General features: G+C 49.9%; 7 protein-coding genes across 7 annotated transcripts; 4 read left to right on the forward strand and 3 right to left on the reverse strand.

Moving 5' to 3' along the window:
• Positions 1 to 389: 389 nt before the first annotated feature.
• On the reverse strand, positions 390 to 1,208 carry MYCGRDRAFT_111436 (CH5 domain-containing protein; the record flags this gene model as incomplete). The annotated part of the gene is made up of 3 exons (XM_003848140.1): positions 390 to 757; positions 812 to 998; positions 1,056 to 1,208. 3 exons carry the CDS (start codon positions 1,146 to 1,148, stop codon positions 390 to 392), a joined length of 648 nt encoding a protein of 215 aa, XP_003848188.1.
• A 231-nt stretch (positions 1,209 to 1,439) lies between these two features.
• On the forward strand, positions 1,440 to 2,827 carry MYCGRDRAFT_88222 (uncharacterized protein; the record flags this gene model as incomplete). Its single annotated transcript, XM_003847851.1, has 2 exons — positions 1,440 to 1,575; positions 1,635 to 2,827. 2 exons carry the CDS (start codon positions 1,440 to 1,442, stop codon positions 2,825 to 2,827), a joined length of 1,329 nt encoding a protein of 442 aa, XP_003847899.1.
• A 267-nt stretch (positions 2,828 to 3,094) lies between these two features.
• Positions 3,095 to 7,639, reverse strand: MYCGRDRAFT_77312 (Non-ribosomal peptide synthetase-like protein; the record flags this gene model as incomplete). The annotated part of the gene is made up of 2 exons (XM_003848139.1): positions 3,095 to 6,375; positions 6,517 to 7,639. 2 exons carry the CDS (start codon positions 7,219 to 7,221, stop codon positions 3,154 to 3,156), a joined length of 3,927 nt encoding a protein of 1,308 aa, XP_003848187.1.
• Positions 7,640 to 9,119: 1,480 nt separating this feature from the next.
• Positions 9,120 to 10,476, forward strand: BPL (biotin protein ligase; the record flags this gene model as incomplete). Its single annotated transcript, XM_003847852.1, has 6 exons — positions 9,120 to 9,449; positions 9,507 to 9,941; positions 9,999 to 10,028; positions 10,083 to 10,196; positions 10,254 to 10,266; positions 10,326 to 10,476. 6 exons carry the CDS (start codon positions 9,203 to 9,205, stop codon positions 10,399 to 10,401), a joined length of 915 nt encoding a protein of 304 aa, XP_003847900.1.
• A 300-nt stretch (positions 10,477 to 10,776) lies between these two features.
• MYCGRDRAFT_111439 (uncharacterized protein) lies at positions 10,777 to 13,084 on the reverse strand (the record flags this gene model as incomplete). The annotated part of the gene is made up of 2 exons (XM_003848138.1): positions 10,777 to 12,936; positions 12,992 to 13,084. The coding sequence occupies 2 exons, from the start codon at positions 13,082 to 13,084 to the stop codon at positions 10,777 to 10,779; spliced, it is 2,253 nt and encodes a 750-aa protein (XP_003848186.1).
• Positions 13,085 to 14,934: 1,850 nt separating this feature from the next.
• MYCGRDRAFT_96981 (uncharacterized protein) lies at positions 14,935 to 16,332 on the forward strand (the record flags this gene model as incomplete). Its single annotated transcript, XM_003847853.1, has 6 exons — positions 14,935 to 14,967; positions 15,374 to 15,509; positions 15,604 to 15,687; positions 15,759 to 15,836; positions 16,151 to 16,165; positions 16,316 to 16,332. The coding sequence occupies 6 exons, from the start codon at positions 14,935 to 14,937 to the stop codon at positions 16,330 to 16,332; spliced, it is 363 nt and encodes a 120-aa protein (XP_003847901.1).
• A 6,057-nt stretch (positions 16,333 to 22,389) lies between these two features.
• MYCGRDRAFT_50361 (uncharacterized protein) lies at positions 22,390 to 22,551 on the forward strand (the record flags this gene model as incomplete). Its single annotated transcript, XM_003847854.1, has 1 exon — positions 22,390 to 22,551. A coding segment is annotated over one exon (162 nt), but the record flags the coding sequence as incomplete, so codon positions are not given.
• Between the last annotated feature and the right edge of the window lie 688 nt (positions 22,552 to 23,239).

Consider the following 23,239-nt stretch of genomic DNA (forward strand, 5'->3'; position numbering starts at 1 on the left):
CTGGCCACAAGAAGACCAGTATTTCGTTGCTCCACTGAAAAAGCAGCGCCGAAGTCTCCTGCTCTCTCTCGTGCGTACATATCCATTTGTGATTTTCTGGAGATGTCTCGTTCGGTCACTTCTCTCCGGTGCAAACGTGGCCAGGCCACTTATTAGAAAGTCGTACCAAGCGTTGCGGTGGATCATCTGTGCACCTACACCAGGTGCGCAGGTAAGATGACTGAAACCCTTGCTGTAGAGTCTCGCCTATGTCTCTACGTGGCAAACCTTCTGCGCACAGTAGTGACCAGCGTTCTCGGTGTTACTCCGGATCGAAGTAGCGTGTATCCGTGTGCCAGACGGAGGCTCGAACCATGGTGCACTGGCAAAGCATGTAGGTTTCTCGCAAATCAAAGCTCTTTCTTCTCCTGACCCAGACCGTTCCCTGGCATCGCGATCTTCTCCTTCTGCATCTGGCCCTTGCTCGAATCCGCTGCCTTGGATCTCAATGCCCACAAAGCTGCGACACCCTCCGTGATCATTGCAATCACAGCTCCACAAGCTAAGGCCCAGACGTTGACGCTGATGCTTCCGAGCGGCGCTCTCGGCAAACTCAAGACCCACTCAGCGCTGTGCGGCAACCAGCCCTTTGGTAGCCAGAACATGGCCTGCTTCGAGAACGTCGAGTTGACAATGAAGTTGATACCCTGAGTACCGAGCCAGCGGAGTTTTGAGAAGATGCTGTCGAAGCTGGAGCGGGTAGAGGAGGAGTTGCGAGCTGTTGTATATCGTCAGTAATCGCCCACGAGCTGGATGTTGTCCAATATCTTACTCATCTTATCGTATGCCTCTTTCGCCTTATCGTGCTCACGTCGTAGTCGCGCCCATTTTGCAAAGTTGTCCTGCGCCGAGGTTGCCTTCATTTCGCGTGAGAGTCGGACCACCTCGCTGCGGAGTTTCCGAGCCTCCTTGTCATTCTTTCCTGATGAGGTGAAGATGAGTGTGAAGAACCACCATGCCTGAAATTCATCTATTAGCAGCGACTCGTTGAGGCTGGATCGTTGGGTTCCTCCTACAATGTCGTTGACCTTCTGCGCGCCAATTGTGCTGATTATACTGAGGGAGAGCTGCACGAGGAAGACGAAGAGGATGGTCGATGTTGGTGTCATGATGCCCTTCGGTTGTGGCGTGAAGCTCGCTGGCGTCTGGCCATTGGGAGTCGTTGCCTCGTCCATGATTGCCGATATGGTGAGAGTATGTTAAGAGAGGACGATGTTGTATGTGCGTAGAGCAACTTTTGTTGGTGTTGAAAGAAGTGACGTACCCCACAGCTTGGAGAGCTTTGCAGGGATGTCGCGACCCTGTTCCACGTTGCTTGCAAGAGCCGCATCGAGAGCTCCGATAACAACCTCAACTTCAACTTTGCCTCACGAAATCACCACCACACACCCTCATCCGCCATGGCACCGAACATCGACCCTGACGTGGGATGCATCATTCCCGAGCCTGGTCAATGGCCCATCGATCCGCAAGAAGACATTCCCATCTCCGAACGAAGGATATGGGTTGACGGCTGCTTCGACTTCTTCCACCATGGTACACTCGCAATGACATGAACATGCTCACTCGAATATTGGACTGAGCAACTTCCGCAGGCCATGCGGGTGTCATGCTCCAATCACGGCGCCTCGGCGACGAGCTTTACGTCGGACTTCATAACGACGAAGACATAGCCGCCAACAAGGGTCCCACAGTCATGAACCTCGCAGAGCGCACCGCCGCTGTCAACGCATGTCGCTTTTCAACGAAATGTGTCCCGGAAGCGCCGTACGTTACGAGCATTCCTTGGATCTCACACTATGGCTGTCAATACGTGTCGCACGGTGACGATATCACAAGTGATGCCAGTGGAGAAGACTGCTACCGCTTCGTCAAAAGAGCGGGCAGGATGAAGATCGTACCACGGACACCGGGAATCAGCACGACAGACCTTGTTGGGAGGATGTTGGCTGCGACAAAAGATCATCACATCACAAGCCTCCTGGACTGCATTGCTGATAAAGAGCAATGTGAGAGCGAGACTGAAGGAGCTGAGATGAGACTGCGGATAGAACAATATGCTGCGGCACCAAACGGTGTGGATCCGTTCTTGGACGTACATGTATTCGATGCGTCTTCCTCCAAGCTCACATCTTTTGTACCTGGCTTGCGACCTCGCCCTGGTCAGCGTCTGGTCTATGTCGATGGTGGGTTCGACCTCTTCTCCTCCGGCCACATCTCTTTCCTCCAAACAGTCTCGTCGCTTGAAGAGAAGCTTGGACAGTCCCGCGATTGGTACACACCGGCTGCGAAACAACAACGCATTTCCGACACCGGATCCGACTATCCTCCAGCGTACATCGTTGCAGGTATCCACGACGATGCCACCATCAACTCCCACCGAGGCGCCAACTACCCCATAATGAATCTTTTCGAGCGCGGCCTGTGTGTCGTGCAATGTGCATACATCCATGCTGTGGTATTTAATGCTCCTTACGTCCCTTCAACATCCTACCTATCGTCGCTACCTTTTCGGCAAGGCTCGCCGACTCCAGATGCCGTATATCACGGTCCTACAGCATTCATGCCGCCAAGTGCGAAGGAAGGTGATCCTTATGCTGATGCGAAGGCCCTGGGTATATTTCAAGAGACTCCTGAGCACGACTTTCAGGGCGTGAATTCAGAGCAGATTGTGGGTCGCATTCTGGGGAAGCGGGCAGAATATGAAGAGCGGCAGAGGAAAAAAGGGGCAAAGGTCGTCGGCGAGGAGGCGGCGTGGAGGAAGGAAAAAGAAGGCAGGCAGACCTGAACGATAACTTGGGCTCCGACATCAGTGAACGAGTGAGCAACAGTCTCTGTACTTGATCAGACCACATAGAGGGCGTCACGCAGACGACGACCTGACACGAATCGCTCTGTCCGTCAAGCCATGGCACGATCCCGTGACTTCCAGAAAGCGGAAATCTACCTCGTAGCTGGCGGCACCACTGTGCCCACCTGGGTTCAGGCGACACAAATTTGAGGAAGCGGACCTCTTTACGACATTCACGCACTGCTACGATCACAACGTGGAAGATGAGTCAGAAGTACACGCTTTAATGACTACATCCAAGCTTTTGTTCGTCAAGCATTCAATCAAACGTCTTGCTTTTCCAAATCCTTTCCAAAATGCTTTTCCGAGAAATCCGACTCGATACTCTGGTTGCTGGATGGGACACTGATCTTCCTCGACGATGTTTCGGATGAATCTCTCGCCCACGGCCGCACTGGATTGCCCAGCCAGCAAGTGCCCGCAGGCAAATGCTCTCCACGCATGACAAGCGATTTCGGTCCAATTGTAACTCCGCAGCCGATGTCAGTACCGGGCAGCGCCATGGAATTGGGACCGAGAGTAGCCCCTGCCTGCAGGCACACTCTGTCGAGACGCAAAAGACGATCGTGGAACAAATGTGTCTGCAAAAGACTTTGTCGATTGATGCTCACGCCAGCTCCAAGCGTGACCAAGTCCGCCTCTGGTAGAAGATGGCTTTCTAGCCACACACCACGTCCGATCTTAGCACCCAGTGTGCGCATCCAAAGAGACAGGACTGGCGTTCCATAGAATTTGTCAATGAATGGCACCACCAGAGACTGCACGAAAGTGTCCGATAGCTCGTTTCGCCACACGAAATGACTCCAAAGAGGGTTTTGCTGGCCTGCACCAACGAACGGCGTAATGATCCACTTGGCAGCCGTGGTAATGATACACGCAATCAATGCAGCTGCGAGCACGAACCCGCCGCTGGCGAGGATAGCCCAGCCCACTCCATGTTTCACGAGCATGTAGAGGTTCCCAAGGCTGACCAACGTGGTCAACATTCCGAGAAAGAGCAAAGGCAACAACCTCCAGACCTCCACCGATGCTCGGGCAATTTTCAATCGAAGCGGCGGGTTGAAGGTCAACTTGCTGTCCACGCATGATTCGGCCTGACGTGGAAGCGATATTGGTGGCCTGCCGAGCCATGAAGAACCAGGAGACATCTGCGCCTCATCAGGAGCAGTGCCATGAACGCCAATTAAAACACGTTCGGGAACATTCGTGCCAGACTTGACCAGTCCAGTATTACCGATAAAGGTCTTCTCGCCGATTGTCGTTGTACCAAGTACAATGCCGCCCGATTGCAGCTCGTACGGCGATACCAGAACATCGTCCGCGAGGAAGGCGTTGTCATGAACCCGAAGGAGGCACGGGATCGGGACGACCGTCGAGATCTCCACATTATGTCCGATACGAGCGCCCAACAATCGGAGCCAGACTGGCGTGGCCAGGCTTGCGTAGAGAGGGAACAATATGGTTCGTGCGTCCAACATCAATACTCGTGTGAGCCAGGCGGCCCATGCTGCACGACTGTGCCACGAGTGTGTACCGGGAGTCATGGCAAGACTGGCCAGCCGGACCAAGAGCACAACGGACGTAGCGTAGATCACAAGGCCCACCACCGTCCCGGGCAAGGCCATTATGATGAAGCCGAGGTTGAGCTGTCGGAAATTGCCCCAGTCGGGAGTGACGGCTGCGGCGAGACCGAAGATTGGTAGAACCATTATCACGACCAGGGCGTCCAGAAGTAGCAGAGTCATCGTGTGTCGCAGGCCTGTGAAGAATGGCTCTCTTGGGAGCTCTGCTGAGAGATCGGTTGGTATCGCGCCGGGAGGAGCATCTACCATGCCTTGAGCGCACGTCCCGGGCTGGACATCTGCGAGTGGCGCCAAGATTGTGTCGGGCATGAGCATGGCGCGAGTACCCACTCGTGAGCCTTGCCCGAGAGTGATGGAGCCGATATGCAGCATATCGCCATCGAGCCACCATCCTGCAATGTCGGCCTCCGGCTCCACCACTGCGCCTCGGCTGAATGTTCCAAGACCTGTCACAGGTGGCAGAGCATGCATCTGCACTCTCTCTTCGACACGACATCCCAGCATTCGAGCATACAGCCGTGCCCAGAAAGTTCCAGCGATATTTTGAAGCCGACCAGTTGCTACGATGCGTTCCGCTGCCCACAGCCGAATGTGAGTAAGTCCACCGCGAGCATAGGTACCAGGCGAGAGTCCGAGTGTAAGAGGTCTTACAAGGAGTACAGTGACCAGCATTCGTCCTGGTACCGTGATGAAGAGAATGTAGAGAACAATCCCCACTGCCCAATCGACGTTGTGCTGTGCGGCCCACGAATCCGCAGGGAGCCGGAGGTTGGAGAACTTCTTCGTCAAGAGTAGGATCGAAACGCCGCGGAAGCCTTCGAAGATAAGGAGGACGAACAGAAAGGGCAGTTGGAGGAGGAATGTCCACCAGGGTACCGGCTTGACCTGGCGTGTCTCCTGCATGGGTCCAGTGAGCTCGTCAAGACGGGCGGACATTGCCTCCAAGGTCGGTCGTTCATAAATATCCGCAACGGACATGGCCGGACACAACTTCCTGAGCTGTGAGACCAGCTGAGCTGCGCCCAGGCTCGTGCCACCGAGCTCGAAGAAATTCGATTCTGCCGAAGGTGAAACTCCAAGAACACGACGCCATTGTTCGCTCAGTCTTCCCATCGTCCCGTCGGCCGGTGTGGAGTCTCCGCCCATCATTGATGCTGGCAATGGCCATGGCAATGCTTTTCGATCGACCTTGCCGGACGTTCGCACTGGAATCGAATCCACTGGCACGATCACAGGTATGAGACTAGGAGGCAGCATGCTTTGCAGCAAATCTCGATCCTTTGTCTCAGGTTCGCGAGTCCGAACGACATATCCCACTAGCACTTGTGTACCCATTTCCGTCTTTTGCAGGGCGCAGGCAGCACCGCTGACTCCGGGAAGCTTCAACAACGCGGCGTCAATCTCACCGAGCTCGATCCGCCGGCCGCCAAACTTGATCTGCTCGTCGTTCCGGCCGACGAAGAAGAGTCCTTCGCGTTCTGCGCGCACCAAATCACCGCTGTGATATCCTCGTTCGCCTGAGAAATCAGGGACCGACTTGAACTTTGCTCTGTCCTTTTCGAGGTCCAGGTAACGAGCCATGCCTACTCCACCGATGACGAGCTCTCCCTCTTCACCCCATCGCACAGCGTTCCCATCTGCACCGACTACTGCCAGTCTCCAGCCAGCGAGAGGGAGACCAATGGCCACAGGCTGTTTCGATCGGATCCGAGCACCACAGGACACTACTGTTGCTTCTGTTGGTCCGTATGTGTTCCAAACGGCGTCCACGTTCCTCGCAAGACGATCTGCCAGCTCAGGCGGGCATGCCTCACCACCGAGAATCAGCAATCGAATGTTGCTCAGCGCTTCCGCCGGCCACATAGCCGCCAGAGTCGGTACCGTAGACACCACGGTGATGTTCTGGGCAGAGAGAAACTTGCCAAGGTCTGCTCCAGCTTTGACTAGAGATCGCGCGGCCGGCACTAGACATGCACCATGTGCCCAGGCCAGCCACATTTCCTCGCAAGACGCATCGAAAGCTACAGACAGCCCAGCAAGTACTCGGTCTCCCGGTGCTAGCGGTGCCTTGGGTAGAAATAGTCGTGTCTCTGCGTCGACGAATGCGGCTGCACTTCGATGTGTCACAGCTACACCCTTTGGCTTCCCTGTCGATCCTGAAGTGAAGATGATCCAAGCGTCGTCTTCGATGGCGGGTCTGTTTTCCGGGCCTTCGCTCCTTCGACTTGGAAGCTTCGAGTCGATGCCATTGTCGCTTAGAACCGCAGACACACCAGCCTCAGACCACACCAAGTCTGCTCGTGCGTCCGGATCGTCAACGTCGACTGGAACGTACGCAGCTCCAGCAAATAACACGCCGAGGATGCTTACGTACAAGTCCAGAGTTCCAGAGGTCAACCGCACGCCTACACGATCGCCGGCAACGACACCCGCTTCTCGTAGGGCCTTGACTTTGAGGTCAATGGAGTCCGATAGCTCGGCATAGCTGAGGCGGGAAGTGCCATTGTCGATTGCAAGTGTATCTGGATGCCGTGTGATGGTCGCTTTCAAGAGGTCGACTAACGTCCGGGCTGATGCTGGCTCTTCGTATGGGTATATGGCGAGGTCATCGGACAAGGAGAGCTTGTACGGTAGCGAAAGCTCTGAGGTGTTGGCGGTGAGGGTGCGAGGTGTGAGGCCCGCAACAGTCGAATTGGCCCTCGAATTGCTGCCGACAGGAGTGGCTGTCCCTGAGCGTATTGAACCCATACTTGTTGGAAACGTACAACCCCGCAACCTGAAAATACAAGTGAGTATCTGAGATGGGCCGGTGGAAACATAGCAGGATGCGGCTACATCTTTAACAACACGCTACGGAACAATACCGCCTGAGGCTCACGTACGGTGGAACATCCGTTGATCTTCCACTCAGGTCGTTGCCTTGAGCACGCCCGTGTTCGAACCAACAACAACACCTCCGCGATCCACCCGCCTCGTACAAGCCGCGGAGAAGGGGAGGCACTGCACTCCCCTAAACGTTCCAGCAGGCCGGGATCCGACACGCATTGAGGTATGTGCGGTGGCGCCATTTCGCGATCTCGACCCTCTATAGCGGGATCGGAACTGTCACTTTTGGATCGACGAGCTATGATCCACTGTGATCCGCTATACCGATGTGAACAAGCCGAAGACGCGCTGGTCGTCGAAGGTCGGAAACTCAAATCGATCGAATGGCGGAATGAGACTAATGAACGAGACTGACGTTCCTTCATATAGGGAAGACTTTTGATCATCTTTGATTGAATCACCAATGGGGTTGTCGATGTGGAAGTCGCATTTTCGGTCGACTTGTGTGTTCACTGAGCATTGTGTTGTTGCACTGGATGGCAGTCCGGAACAGACATTGCATCGGCACATGCACATGGAGCGCTCAATTGGCCCGCGAGGGTCCTGCGCTTGTCAGGTTGTTGTGCTGTGTCGCTCAGGTAGTACGCGCGGCCCTGCGCAGTCGCTCTCACATGTGCCCCTTTGCAGCTTATACAGTGGATCGGCACGACTGCCGGCACCCTAAGGTTCGGTAAGTCACGACGCTACGGAAGTTCGAGACTGCGTACTCGAATTTGTATGCGGCATTTTGGCCCAGTGACAACGACATCGCCCACGCGACATCGCCCACGCAAAATGACCCGAAAATGAGGAATTCTTCCACAACGGCGCAATGCGGTGCGATGCATCAAAGACCAAGTCGACAGTTCTACAACGCTCTGCCGTATCCAACTGCGTAGACCAGTATGCCGAGTATGAAGCCTTCGACGAGCTCGAGCGAAGCAGTTCACATGTGGTTTCCTTATTGGGCCAGGGCCGACAACACCATTGGCTTGCAACCTACAGAGACTTCCGAAACGTCGGCTGTCCTTTGCTTTCACGCACTACACGGATTCGCTGTCGATCGTGCCTGACATCCAGTAAGGAGAATATGCATACGCTACCTCCTACCTCCTAGTTAGAAGCGCACCGCAGATCTTGTGGGCATTGAGTAGATCTTTCGAGGCCGACTCTCGGATTTCCTCGAGCTGAAGCTCCAGTAACGTCACGGTGGTCGTCCCAGGTCATTCCATTAGATCTCCTCTTATACACATACACATACAAAGCAAAAGCACGCAGAGAACGCAGAAGTGTGACCACCATTACCCGGAAGTCGGCAAAGACCAACCACGGTCCACAGGAGTGGAACTGTTAAACTGTCGATCGTGCTTGTTTGCAAAGCTTGTGCAATTCAAGAGTTGTGGACCCTGTGCGTTGTTTTCTCAAATTCTTCTCCTGATCCCCAGGACATGACGTGTGCATGAACCATTCTTCGCGAATATCACTCATCGCGCGACCGTACAGGCGTACTCGGTGCGAGACACGCCGGCTTAGGGGATCAAGCGGCTGTGTGGATCATTCTGATTCATGAAGAGAGCGGTGAAGACTGCGCCTGCTCGAAGGACGAAAGGCCACAAAGGCCGCGTACCACAAGAGAAAGATTCGCACTGAAACAGCGGTAGCCTTTCCAGTACCGTTGACGCGCGGAGTCAGGCAGAGTCAGACAACGGGAAAACTCCCTCACACCTGGAATGCAACATCAATTAAAAGCCAACATGTGTTGATTCTGTTGAAAGCGAGGCGCTCGTCTGGAACATTGTCTGGCTCCCGTGGCTGAGGATCTACACACGCCGCATTTTTGGCCTTTCTTCCGCAATTCAACATCATGCAATCCTTCATCTTTCTCTTGCTTACACTAACATCAGCGCAAGTGATGGCGAAGCGGCAACGTCCTCAAGCCATCGTATACCGCGGGCCAGCCGCTTCCGAAGGCCTGCCCGAGTCCGTGGCGTACCTTCTACAAAGTTCTCCACGAAACTTTGAGGTCAGATATGCAGGTCCCAATGAAGACCTCTCCATTTCTGCCGAGACTCTGCGTGATATATCGCTGTACGCACAACCAGGTGGCCCAGGTACGCACCACTTCGAGGGCTCCAATATCGCACGATCCTCATAGTAACAATTTGAAGATGTCGACGAAGCCTGGGATGAGCTCGAACCCTTTGCCACTCCAATCCGCGACTTCGTAGCAGGCGGTGGCCGGTACCTTGGTTTCTGTCTGGGCGCATATCTCGCTGGGCATTCTCCTGGACTCAACCTAGTACCGAAGAATACAGACGTCGGTTCCGAGATTGAGCAAAATGATGCCCAGATCACAGATGATAAAGATTCGATCATTCAGATCGACTGGACCTACTCATCGGGAGAAAAGGCTGGTCAGACGGTAAACAACACATGGATCTACTTCCAAGAAGGTGCCGTCATGGAGAACTTCAAGCCTGACAACACGACATTCATCCTCGGACGGTACTCGAAGAATGGCGATGTGGCTGCGTCGGTAAGCCAGTACGGAAAGGGTTGGGTTGGGCTGATCGGGCCTCATCCGGAGGCGGATCAGACTTGGTGTAAGTGGTGGTATTAGCAGCGTTGAGGGCCGTCGCAGTCGCTGACCTGTACCACAGTCGACGAATATGACCTCGACCATCCAGATGGTAAGACACACCCGGCAGATTTGGCGTCTGGGCTTGTACTGACCTTACACCAAGGCCTGAGATACGACATCGGCTACGACTTGATCGAGGCCACCATGAATGGAGGACCGCAGAAAAGCAACACGTCGCAGACACAAGGAGCATCCCCAACGCAAGATCAACCGCCAGGTCAGTCAAAGAGCGATCGCTGAGCTAGATTGTGCCGTTTGCTGACCAGCTTTTCAGCCCAATACACTTCGTACGCCAAGCCATCACCATGTCCTTCAAGACATTTGAACTGCTTCTGACAATGTCTAGGGGAGCTTCTCGGAGCACCGTCACTCTTGGGTCAGCAGCGATACTTCCTGCGCTCATGCTCTCAGCGTTAGTCTAGACTAATGACCCAAAAGAGGAGATACGAAGGCCGAGTGAATGGTACCATCCGTAGATCAATACGATGTGTTATCAGTATATGGCCCGCTTACCTTGATAATACTTATTTGGACAAGGATGGGCACTGAATTTGGCATGACTTCTTCTATATAAGAGGTAATCCAGGACTCTTCAACATAAAGGGCATGACACTCGCAATGAATGATGATTGAACGACAGCTCATGCATTACACTGAGTACCTTATGCAACGAAATTGGCAACCGTGCTTCTGGTGATGCTTCAGATGGTGTTGAGCCTCATGGACAAGGTCAGCAATGTTGTTGAGCATCATGTACCTTCACACGAGCGCAACAACATCCCAGTCTGAGTATCAGCTCAGGTAGTCTCCTCGCCACCAGCCTTCTCCTTCTCCTTCTCCTGCGCCCTCTCCTCCAACCCATCCACACCCTGCCCCCAAGTCCCAGCTCTCTTCCCCGGCCACTTCGTTGTACCCCAGAAATGCACCCACCCAACCTTCCTCGGCTTCTCCTCCGTACCATCACCTCTTGCAAATCCTCGTTTCTCCTCTTCAAACTTCTTGAAGCTCTCCGCAGGTCTCGAAGTATCCTGCTCCGCACCACCCATCATGATTTCCGACGCTCTATCCGCTTGAACACCTTGACTATCCGAGGAGGCAAGTTGAGCCGCTCTCTCCCAACCTCTGACCTCAGCCGGCGTAGGTCTCCACCAGCCTTCCTCCTGTCTCGCCCACCATTTCGCGCTGCACATCTCCCACAGCCGACTTTGAGCACGTTTGTACGCAAAGCGCTCATCTTCGCCGGTGAACTTACTTGTGTTTTGAAAGTTCGGTCGACCGGACGTGTGTCTTACTTCGTCCGGATCGATCGGCCCACGCTGTAATTCCGCATCTGTGACGCCAAATGATCGACCGAAAGGGTTCTTTTCCGAACCACCCTTCGCACCTCGAGACATTGGCGGTGCGTCATCTTCGAGTGAGTCCGCGCGCAGAAGACCGGAGAGACGGGCGTGGGTGTAGTCGGGTTCGTGAGTCGGTTCAGCGTAGTTCGGGTTCTCAGTGAGGATGTTCGGACGAAAGGGCGCTGTAGCATCTTGATAGACTTCGGACAGAGTCTCAGAGTAGACTGAGTCGCCTCCGTCTTCCGTCCCCTTTTGCTTCTCCTCAGGGAAGAAGATGTCATCTGGTCCGGCTGCTGCGGTGACGAGCAGTTTGCAGCGACATTCGTAGAGTGCGTCGAGTAATGTGATGAGGCGGCGGGCTTCGTTTTTGAGTTTCCAGTCGAGGATTGGGACGTCGGTGAGGATAAAGGTGGAGTATGTTGATGCGAGGGAGATGTAGTCGGCGGGACCGAGGGCTTTCTTGCAGAGTTCGTCAAAGGTCCATTTGGTGATGTCTTGGTATGATCGTGGAATGGCAATTGTTCGGCCGTAGACGTTCATCGCGGCAGGTTGCCATGGGATCGCAGCAATGGAAGAGTCGTGGTTGAGCGTGGCAAGGACAGTGCCGTCAACCTCTTGTGCGCTCGTTTCGGAATTCGTGTCCATGATGTAGTGCCGTGGCATCGTCACCGCGACTTGCTCCTCCTCCTCGTTTTTCCCAACTTCTCCCGCCAGCACGTCCTCCGCCAACACATCGTCCGTGTCGAAATCTTCCAAGTCGATACCCTTCACCGGCGCAACACTCCCACTCTCCACTCTCCTATAATCCCTCCGACTCTCCACCTCCCAAACCTCACACCTCGCCCGCAAAACTTCCAAAAATGCCGCAAACTCATTGTAAGCACTATGCCGTCCACCACCTGTATTCCTCCTCAGTCCAAAACCCCACCCAAACGTCCTCTGTGGCGCCGGCGCAAATCCAACTCCCGCAGCCTTTGCCAATTCCTCCGGCATGCGATTACTCGTTGCGACCAAGACTCCGCCCAGCTGAAAGAACCCCGTCATCAAACCAGTGAGCAATTTCGACGCTACTCGATCCGGCATTTGAAACTCATCCAGGAACAAAATCGGCGAAGTCTGCACCATCTCTTTGGCCAGCCACAGTAAAGAATGCTCATCGTCCGTGCCGAATGCACTAACTCCTCCCACTAAAGCATTTCGTGCCCGCGAAGTCCGTAAAGCCTCTAATTTAGCAAACGTCTCCAGCATAAAAGTGTTGAAATGCGTCCGGCGTTTCTTCCGGTTGGGCAGACAGTCCGCGAATAGATCGATCAGCATAGATTTACCAGTGCCGACCTCGCCGTGCAGCATAAGTCCTTTCGGAGAGTCGAGATTCAAGGCGGATTCGTGGGAGGTGAGCCGGCGGGTCAAGGATAAAGTATCCCGAGGTAATGACGAGGGAAGATACGATCGCCATGTTCGCCTTGGCGGAGGAGACGAAGATGAGCCGCGGGAATGTTGTAGATGTGAAAGAGATCGGGAGATCTGGTCAAGTTTATGCGAGTACTCCTGTTCAGGTTCGTAGTCTTTCAGGCGGTCGTAGAGTTTTGATAGATGTATTGCGAGGCGATGTTGTGCCTATATGTGGCCCGTTAGTATTCTGTCGAATGCGAGAGCAAGCTGATATTCGTACGGGATCTGGACTGATGACTTTCGTTGCGACCAAAGCGCGGTATTTGACCAAGGGATTGGTGATGGCGAGACCAGTCGCCGTGCTGACGGACATTCTCACATGGCAGGACGAGAACTTAGTCAGTCGCGATCTCTATCTCTATCAGTTTCTCAAGATACCCAAAGAAATAAATGACATTGACATGAGGTTGAAGCGTAACGTGAGGTCGCTGTGCTATATCGACGCTGATGACGTAAACGAGGAATCTGGACCGTCTCCTTCTTCAATCCTCGGCTCAGAAATGAACATCAAAACATCGATACTGTGAGAACACCTTGTTCTAGCATGAGTGAGCTCCTCGAATATGGCCTGCGATTTGGATGGAAGCCGCACGTGGAATGGAAGGTCCGACAGTCGTAAAACTGGAGCATGGTCGTCTTCGATATCTGCATTAATTAAAGTATATATACACTGAATTCGCAATAATAAGCACATACGACCACAGATAGATGAAAAATCGGCTTCCTGTCGAGAGTAACGACGGGTGCCATGCGAGTTGTCGGGCGCTCGACATGTGAACCCTGCCTCATTCGCCAGACCCGGTATTTCAAACTGTCCTGTTCGCTGACCCCGATCGATCGAGGCCAAATAGCCGGGTTGCAGTTGGCACAGAGACATGCTGGCTTCAGCAAACTACTTTGGGTGTCAAGGTTCATCCCATACCGAAGGAGGTCTAGAACTAATGGCCGTCTGGACAATCCGTTCAGTCCCACGATGGTCCTATCTTATGTGGATTAGAACCGCTCTGTGCACTTCTTCTCGCCGCAGGCTCGAGTCTTCGGCGACGCGACAACGCTAACTACGGGCGCTAAGAATTCAGCTAATTAAACGCCGTGTGTAAGGAAAGTGCACAGAGGGTCTAAGCTAGTTTCGACATGTTTGTTAGGGCGCAGCGCAATTTTTTAACTAGACAAAGTACTAAACGCGCGTTTATTAAACAGCCTCGTAACTTTCTACGGTCGTTTCTACTATATAGCTATTAAACAGCGCATTCTATATACCTGCTATTTTTTATCTAAGAAAATTCGTTGCAATCGCGTAAAAACGCGCTAGTATATTATATACTACTTAAGTATTTTCTATACCGGACACGTTGCGTATTTTGCCTTCGACGGCGATAGCGAGGTATTAATACTAGATATTGTACTGTCCGTAAGTAGGACGCGAGATATAGAGTATCTCGCGGCCCTCGAAGTATCCGTATCTCGATAGCTCTTTTAGCGCGAAAATCGCGATTTTTTTTTAAAATTTTCAAAATTCTTTCGAGAAAATACGCTTAGAGGGAAAACGAGGATCGCAACGGGGCGCGCCGAGCAAAGAGGCAGCGGCGTTAAAAAAGTCAAAGATATATATAAAAAGGAAATTCTAGATTTCTTACCGTAGGGATCGATATTAAACCGTCGTATTGTCGAGGTATTCGTATTTTCGTACTTAAATTCGGCTTAAAATAGCGCTTAGATAGCTAAAGTGTGCAAAACTAGCTTAGACCCTATATAGAGTCTTCTTTCTTATAGTCCGTGCACTCTTCTACCCGCAACTTAAAACAAGATAAAGACTCTGTATAGCGGTTCTGATCCACATAAGATAGCGATGGTCCAGGTTAAGGAGAACTAAGTTGAGGCCTAGGACATGGGTGTCGGTCATCCGTCGTGAGGAGCTCCTCACACTGGCTACGTGGGATGGCCAATGTCTTGCGAAATGAGACCTTCCATGGATGTGTCGATAAAAAGACCGATCATTGTATCTGCGTGGCACGCTTTGAGGCGCCGATGGCTTCCCACCATTCCCTGCCCAGTGGCTTTGTTCACGATGTCCTGCGATGACCGATACTGATGCCTGATGCCTGAGCCAAAGATTTGGCATTTTCTGCGGGACGCTTGGTGGGACACTCGAGAAGGCGAATGATGAGGCCTGACCCAGGGACATTGACACACACGGTAGGCTCTGTCGACCTTGACCAACAATAAGTTAGCAGCAAGAACGAGGCGAGTGAGGAAGGAAACGAGCTGTGCTGCCGGCGTAATCATCAATTCTGGCATGCCCTTGTCATTGCAAACGAGACGACCACTCGAGGGAGGCACCGGACTCGCTGCAGTATCCAGGGTTTCCTAGTCGATCTTCTCGTGCCCTCTTTGGAGCAGCACCGCCGCGGAAGGTATATATACCCAAGGAGAGATCGGCGGACGACGAAACTAGATCCGCTGTATACCTACCAGTCACTCCAGTCTACCGGTCCACCCCACCATACCTCTTTGGCCGTCTATTCTCGTCAAACGACTGCAAACACGACAATGAAGGTAAGGCGACCTCCACTCTTCCAAACACCTTGCTGACCCGCATCAGGGCCTCTGTTACATCCTCTCCACAGCCGTCGCTCTCGGCATAGGCGTTGCTGCGAGAGACGACCCTCACCTCTACTGCCTCTGTCAATACGGGTACCACGACTATGCCTCAGCTGAGTCCGGAATAACCCAAAAAGGTCGGTGTTTTACCCAGTCTTGTTTTGAGCGTGGACGTGTCGTTCCGCTCGCTATACACCGTCATCTATATCGTTACTAACATTCTTCTTAAAGTCTGCGGCGAGTACGACCCTCCTGGGACTGTCGAATACTTCAAGGATTCCCCCGACGCCGGTGTCCCGTACTGCAAGGCGGCTGGTACGTCTTCACCCCTACCGCTTCTCCACATAGGCGGCCGAAGGCCAAGCTAGCTAACACGAAAATCACAGACGGGTACTTCCACACTTGTGACAGTTTCCTGAAACAGTGCAACGCGCAAGGCGCTGGCGGCGGTTGCAATTGCTGGGGTTAGTGCGCTTCGGGACCTCCTGCCTGAAGTTCAAACGGGAATCCGCAGTTCTGTATGCTTTGCGTCTTTGATTCAGCTCGAATCGAATCTTTTGTCCGCACACGGATGGTTTTGTTGCAAGCGAAGCTTGCTAATTTCTAACAGAAGTCTTGGCACCGGCCCTAGTGGATTGTACAGAAAAATCACGCAGTCTGATTAGTCGAAGTTTCGTTAGCGCCGGAACTCTACGCGGGGAACCCGCGCACGTAACTTTCTTCGACGTTACCTACTACACGACAACAATAACACTAACGACACGTCTATTGTCGGCAGTAAGCACACGGGTACGTAAGTATATACAAACAATGCATTCGCACTATTTAAGAAGAAAAAGGCTTACCGTAGGTGCCCGCAGAGCGCCGCCGGAGGTATAGGGGGGTTTAAGGGGGTCCCCCCCTTAGCATAATAAAAGAGTCTATTAAACTACATCGACCGTAGAATTAGGACGTTTTTAGTATATAATTACTATCTAGCTTCTCCTTCCTTTTACGTACATATTAATATCCGCTACGAGATAATAGCTATAGCGAAGAAACGAGGACGCGAGCCTAATATCGGCGACGATAGTTCCGTACCTACGAAACTATTACGGATTAAAGTTATCTTAATATTAGCGACGATAGTTCCGTACCTACGAAACAATTACGGATTAAAGACCGGAAGGAATACGCTATAGAGAGTAAGCTACTTCCTATACGTCGTCGATAAAGGAAGTTTACTATAGTAAACAAAGGAAGGTAGTAAGTAGGAGGTCCGCTCTATAGATTACTATTATAGCAAGATGCTTCTAGCTTACACTTACGCTTTATATATATATTAATTTACTAGCTAGCAAACTAGCGATCCCTAAGATATTAGAGATTTTACTACCTTCCTTCCTTCCTTCCTTCCTCTAACTACCTTTCCGTTAATACTCTTTCTACCCCTTCTATTCTTAATCTACTTCTAAACAACACCTTCTACCTCTACGTATCGTTTCTTAAACCCTTACTAGCTACGCATTATACTTAGTACCCTTTAATATAGCTATAAACAACCCCCTAGTCGTCTAGAACATAAGGATCGATCTACCTACCTAGCGTAAGTGTATCGGTAGATATAAACTTACAAAGGACATTATATAGTTTATGCTAACACGCCCTTAAGACCTTTAAGTAGGTATAGCTATGCTCCGGTACGTAGACTATCGAGGTAAAGTTGTCGATGTAACAACTCGTACTATCTCTAACAAGCTACTGCCCGCTCCTACGTAACTAGCACCTCTACTAGTATAGCGCACCCTCGCACCTATAGTACCGTCCGCCTTAACTTCTATACTACTACCCGGTCGAGGTCCTATCGCCGGCCCTTCTACGACTACCGCCGGCCCTTCTATAACTACCGCTAGGCCTTCCGGCACCTTATACTACCTTTACGCATCGCCCGCAACTATCGATAGTACTCGCTAAGAAGCTAAGAGGAGACGTACGGAACGCTATAATAAGCGCGCCGGTATTACTAATCTAAGCGAGATAAATTAAGACGAGCCGATTTAAAACGAGCTAGAATAGTTTCGCTATATTACTTACGGCGTTCCTCGTACGATCGACTATAAAGATATAGAGTACCCCGATACCTATTAGTACTATATAAACGTTAATAAGGAAGAGACTCCGGGGATGTTCGAGAAGTAGTATATTTAGGGCGCTTATATAAACCTCGCATTCTTCTTCGACTTTCCGGATAGCTCGTATCGCGATAGTTGCTACGTTAATTGCGCTAGTATATACGGCTTACCTAAAAGCCTAACCGCCGGCAGCGACTTTAACCCTTAAACGCCTGCGACCTCTACCTACAACTTTTTAATACTAGGAATGTCGACACCTAGAATCGGTACTTAGGCTAGCACTAGTAGCGGCAGTTTAGCCTCCGGAACTAGACGTCGGCTACTAAACGTATAATAATGCTAGTAAGATAACCGTAGAGCTCGGTTTATTATATATTAAGAACTACTATTTGCCCTTCCTATAAAGTAGACTCTCGAAGCTACATTAATAGATAATAATCAACAGCTCTAGCAGAACTTCCGCGATGTACTAAATATAGACAAGTAGTTATACTGTCCTCGCTATAAAGAAAAGTAGTAGGTTAAGCTTAATCGAGATAGAATCTACCGCCGCTATAAGAATCGTAACCGTAATAAACATATCGATAATCCTTACCTCTTCTCCGCCGCTAATAATATAGATCTAGGAGATCTGCCGCCTAAGCTACCGACCCTTACGACTATCGAAGAGATCGTTATTACTAAAGTTTAGGTGCTTATGTAGGTCTTTATAGTTCGAGGACAACAATTTAAATACCGCGGCTATATCGTTAACTTCCTTGCGAAGAATACTAAGATCTTCCGTAGACTTCTATAGTTGCCGAAGAACCTCGACATTGTACTACTTCGTCTAGTTTAGAAGGAAGGTAGTAGAGACGATCGCACTCGATAGTAGTTTACTAAGGAGTTTAAGATTCGCCGATAGGCTATTCGTAGATAGCTTACTTAGCTTAAGGCGAACTATCTAGGCTATACTAACATCGTAATTAATAAAGAAGCATTAGCCTAGCTACTAGGAGGTAATAGTAAATAGGATGTCGACAGAGATAGTGTCGATGTTTAGGATTAGTTATAAGGCGAGACGTACGATCTAGTAGCGGGTCCGTAACAACTAGCTCCGTAAGGCCCTATTGTCGAGGAAATAAACGAGTAGGATACCGAAGATCTTAGCTATAACAATACCGCTGTCGCTTTTACTAGCGCCGAAGAGCGGGCTATCGACTAACTCGCTAATCGACTACGTAAGTTTTAGGTAGAACGTCTACGTAAGAACTAAGAGCTTTAAGCGTTACGTAATACGAATCTAGGAGCAGCAACACCGCTACTCCCTAACCGACTCGATGCCTACCGTCGTAGCTCTATATTAGAGCCTAAAGTTACTATCGGTAATAAATAACAATAGGACAATAATCTAGAGCAACTACTATTACTACTAGTCCTTACCTTCCCCGATAGGGAGGAGATACTACTATCCGAATTCGATATAAACCGCCCGCTGTTATTACTTACTTTCCCTACCCTCTTTCTATTCGGCAAAGGCGACCCTCGCTAGCCTCGTATACGTAATATTACCGACACGGTGTTTGTTTAGCACCTTATACGCTATTATAATAGTCGCTTTGCTCGCTACTTACGCTAGCTATTCTATGCTTTTAATACTTTAATGCGCAACTAAGCCTTAAAAGCTTTAGGGTTCTTCGCTAACCGCTACGAGGAGAGAGGTAGCCCGGTTACTACCGAAGTAATCTCTTATGCCCTCGAGCATCCGTAAGATCGTAAGTCCGCAATCCTACTAAACTCCGTTGTTAGCGCTAGAGGCGAGTTACGTAGCACTCGGCTATATTAGATAAGTAAGAAGTATTAGCTTTTAACCTACATTTATGCGATAGGGAAGCTAGATACGTTCGTTATACTTACCGCCGCCGATGTATACTAGGATAATCTTGCTGTCTATATGCTACAATACGAGCTATAGAAGATACTCCCGCTAGATTAACGCGCTCGCCTTACGCGTAAGAATCTACGCGATAATCCTTACATCGCTAATACTTAGTTCGAACGCCGCTTCCTCGCCTTCTTAAAGTACGTCCTTATACCGAAGTTTAATGTTACCGACTACTAGTACAGATACGAGTATTAGAGCCGTAGTAGTCTACACGTACACTTCTTTATCTAGTATAATCTACCTAAGTTTAGCAAGCTAGAGACTAAGGAGATAAACACCGGCTTTGCAAAGTAGTAGGGCGCTTATATTACTACTATTAATCCTAATATTGCTAAGTAGATAAATAAGAGCAACACCGTACTCTAGTCTAGCACCGACGAGCTCTCTTCTTATAGCTAGGAGCAGCTCGCTAACATTATTAACCGCGTGCAGAAACACGACTATAGTAGCTACTACGAGGCGAAGCGAAAGGTTATTGCCCCTACCGAAGGTTAAGATCCTAACGTAGTAGTATAGGCAGCCTACCGTTTCTATTTCCCTCGCAAGATCCGAGAAGCTACTATTGCAAGTAAGGAGCATAACCCGTACTACCTTAGTTTTATTACAGCGTACAACGATCCTATACTTTACTACTACAACCGTCTAATCTTAATAGTATAGCTTACTAATTACGACTTCTTACCTTACGTTACTACCGAGGCTATAGCTAGCTATATTGTTAAGTACGCTAGTAAGGAGGAAGAGAAAAGCGTCTCTCTATATTAGATTATAACTACCGTCCGACCTTAGATTAGCGTAGACAAGCCGCTTATATCCTTTACTGTTCGTACGCTAAACTAGCTAGTCGGTAAGCGAGACATCTTAGTATAAGAGGTCGCGCGTTACAACCTTAGTTTACCTCTATTAAAGGGTAGCCGTACTATCGTTACCGTAGACTACCGCCCTAAGTATCTACAAAAGGCCCCTATCGAACTCGATAATAAAGCTTAGAACGATAGCGGTAATAGCGACGCTCTAAATAGACGAGCACTAGGTCGGACTACCCTTTAGAAGTACGAGGAGCGAACGTACCTCTTCGAGGAGACTCTCTTTACCTTCTACTAACAGCATAACCTCTAGCGTCGTAGCGAGCCGACTAGGATTTATAATAGCCGACGCTACCGCCTTCTAAATTACTACCCTCGCTATAAGGTTAATAGCACTAGTGCAAAATACGAGGACTACTATCGTATTAAGATAATCCTTTACTATCCCTAGATAGAGTATCCGGAGTGCTCGGAAGAGACGCCTTACTTCTTCGACGATAATATCTATTACGAGAATCCGTACTATAAGTAGTCGGAGGCTTACGAGCATTATAAAGCTCGTATATACTACGATGTACATCCTCTCGATTACTACGGCGACCTTCCTAAGGGCGATCTAGATAAATTTAAGCTACCTAAACGCCCTCTATTCGAAGGATAGCCGGCTAACTTCTAGGAAGCCCTTAATAGCAACGCTATCCGCGACGAGAATCTAGATAACCTTAGTAATCGTAAAGTCGACCGCACTACTAATTAGACTTTGTATATTAGTATATATTAGTAGTATAACGAAATCTATAATAATACGGAGGTGGATTTCTACGAGCTCCTTAAGAAGCATTATCTAGCGACGTTCGACGTTGCCTCTTAGTCTACCGCATAGGTAGAGCGACTTAATCTCCTATAGCGCTAGATCTTCGACATTGTAATTAATTACTACAACGATACGTAAGTCGCCGTACTTATAGGACGTAAACCGCTAGATGCGCTTCGATTTAATATCGATAGCTCCGTAGGGACTAGCAAATCCTTCCTTATCGACATAATGTCCGCTCGGCTTTAAGCTATAGCTCCCGATAATGTACTAAACCCTATCTAGCGCTATGTACTAACTAGAGCAGCTACTTTTAATATCCGTAGCTCGACAATCTATACATTCCTCTTAATCCCCGTCGGAGGCAAGTTCGTACTATTATAAGGACAGCCGCTTACTACTCTACAAAACAAGCTTAATAGAGTTATATATATTATCGTCGACGAGAAGTCTATAGTGTCCCTTAAGCTATTATACTAAATCGATAGTCGCCTTCGATAAGTATGCCCTCGACGTAAGGATTAGCCGTTTAGTAGATTTAGTCTATTACTGTTCGGGGATTTCTTCTAGCTTACTCCGGTCGGTTAGAAACCTCTGTTCTATACTAAACTAAAGTCTAAGGATAAAGTTAACGGCTAGTAGTCTTACTATTCTATCGACTAGACTATAACCCTTTAGACGATCGTCCGTTAGGCTAGTACGAAGTAGGCTATATTCCGTAACTGTCTATAAGTACTCCGACTTAGCTAAGGCTACGTTAAGATTTAACACTAGGAACTTCTTACTTCGCGAATTGTATTAGTTCTGTCTAACGATAAGGTGCGCAAATTCTAGTATATAATACGCCTCTACTTTATACGTAAGGACGTCGAACGCATTAATAACTACTCTCTACGAGACATTAGTTACGCCGTACTTACGATTTACGCCCTTTACGATAGTCTAGCCTCTGCTAACACCGATAAGAAGGATGTTTAGAACCTATAGGCGATCCTTAAGGTGTCCGTTAGCTCGAGGGTAATACTAATCGCTAACCTATAGACCGAGCATAGTATCGTTAACGGCCGTTAAGGCACACTCTATATAATTATCTAGCCTACCGGTATAGATCCTATCGATATTCGTAACTAGATGCTATCCGTCCTCTTAGTCGCTTTCGACGGCTTACCCGCTAGTGCTCCGAGACTCTTTTAATACGAGGGTAAGAGCATCCTACTAGTATTCCCCGTCCGGCGGTCCTTCTTTCGACTAGGTAAGCTAGGTGTATAGCGCGAGCAGTTCCCTATAACTATGTCGTACGCTCTTATAATCTATAAGGCTTAAGGCATGTCGCTTAACTAGGCGGTGCTTAATCTTAGCTAGCCCGAACGCTGCCCTAGCCTTATATATATAGCTATATCCCGTATACGGACGTTAGAAGGTCTACTATTTAAGACATCGTTCGATTTCGCTCGCATTCGCGACCTTAGTATAGGTAACATTATAAAGATGCGACAGGAGGATAAACTCTACCGAGTGCCGTAAATGCTACTACTACCGCTACCCCGACAGACATCTATTATACCCTCGCAACCTCGCACGGATCCGCTAAGCTCTAGTAAGTTCGCCTCCGACATACTAACGGGGTTAGGGATTTAGAGGGAGGAGGCGTAGACGTAGGAGCAATAAGCTACCTAGTAACAATAAGCTAGACTAGGGCAGATTTAGGAAGAAGAGGGCATAGAAGAAGAGGGCATAGAGGTTAATAACAACAGTAAGAATAAGGTCGAGCTGCTAGAACTAGAGCGCTTCGTAGAGGTAGATAATAACGGGGATAAGGGTATAGAGGAGCTAGATTAAATAATAGATCGACTCGTAGATACTTCGTATAGGGTATTAGATAGTAGAACGTAGATAGCTGTAACTATTTAAACACCTTTAACTATAAGACACCGCCGCTATTGGTCGGCGACGAGGAACACCTATACGTGGTGCCGGCTACGAACCTGCGACGATACCGTCGTTGCAGAGCTAAGTTTCCTCCGGAGGATTGGAGAGGCCGTCGATCCCTCTTCCCTTACAACAACAACAACAACACGACCTGGAGGTACGCCTCCCATTAAAACACAAGCTACAGAACAACAGCACGATTCGAACGCCCTCTACGTGTTAGAAGCACCTTAAGAGGGAATGTAGGCTTGCACCGAAAACAAATAGTTGTAGAATGTAACGA

This window comes from Zymoseptoria tritici, chromosome 12 (genome assembly GCF_000219625.1).
Source record: "Zymoseptoria tritici IPO323 chromosome 12, whole genome shotgun sequence".
Lineage (NCBI taxonomy): Eukaryota > Fungi > Ascomycota > Dothideomycetes > Mycosphaerellales > Mycosphaerellaceae > Zymoseptoria > Zymoseptoria tritici.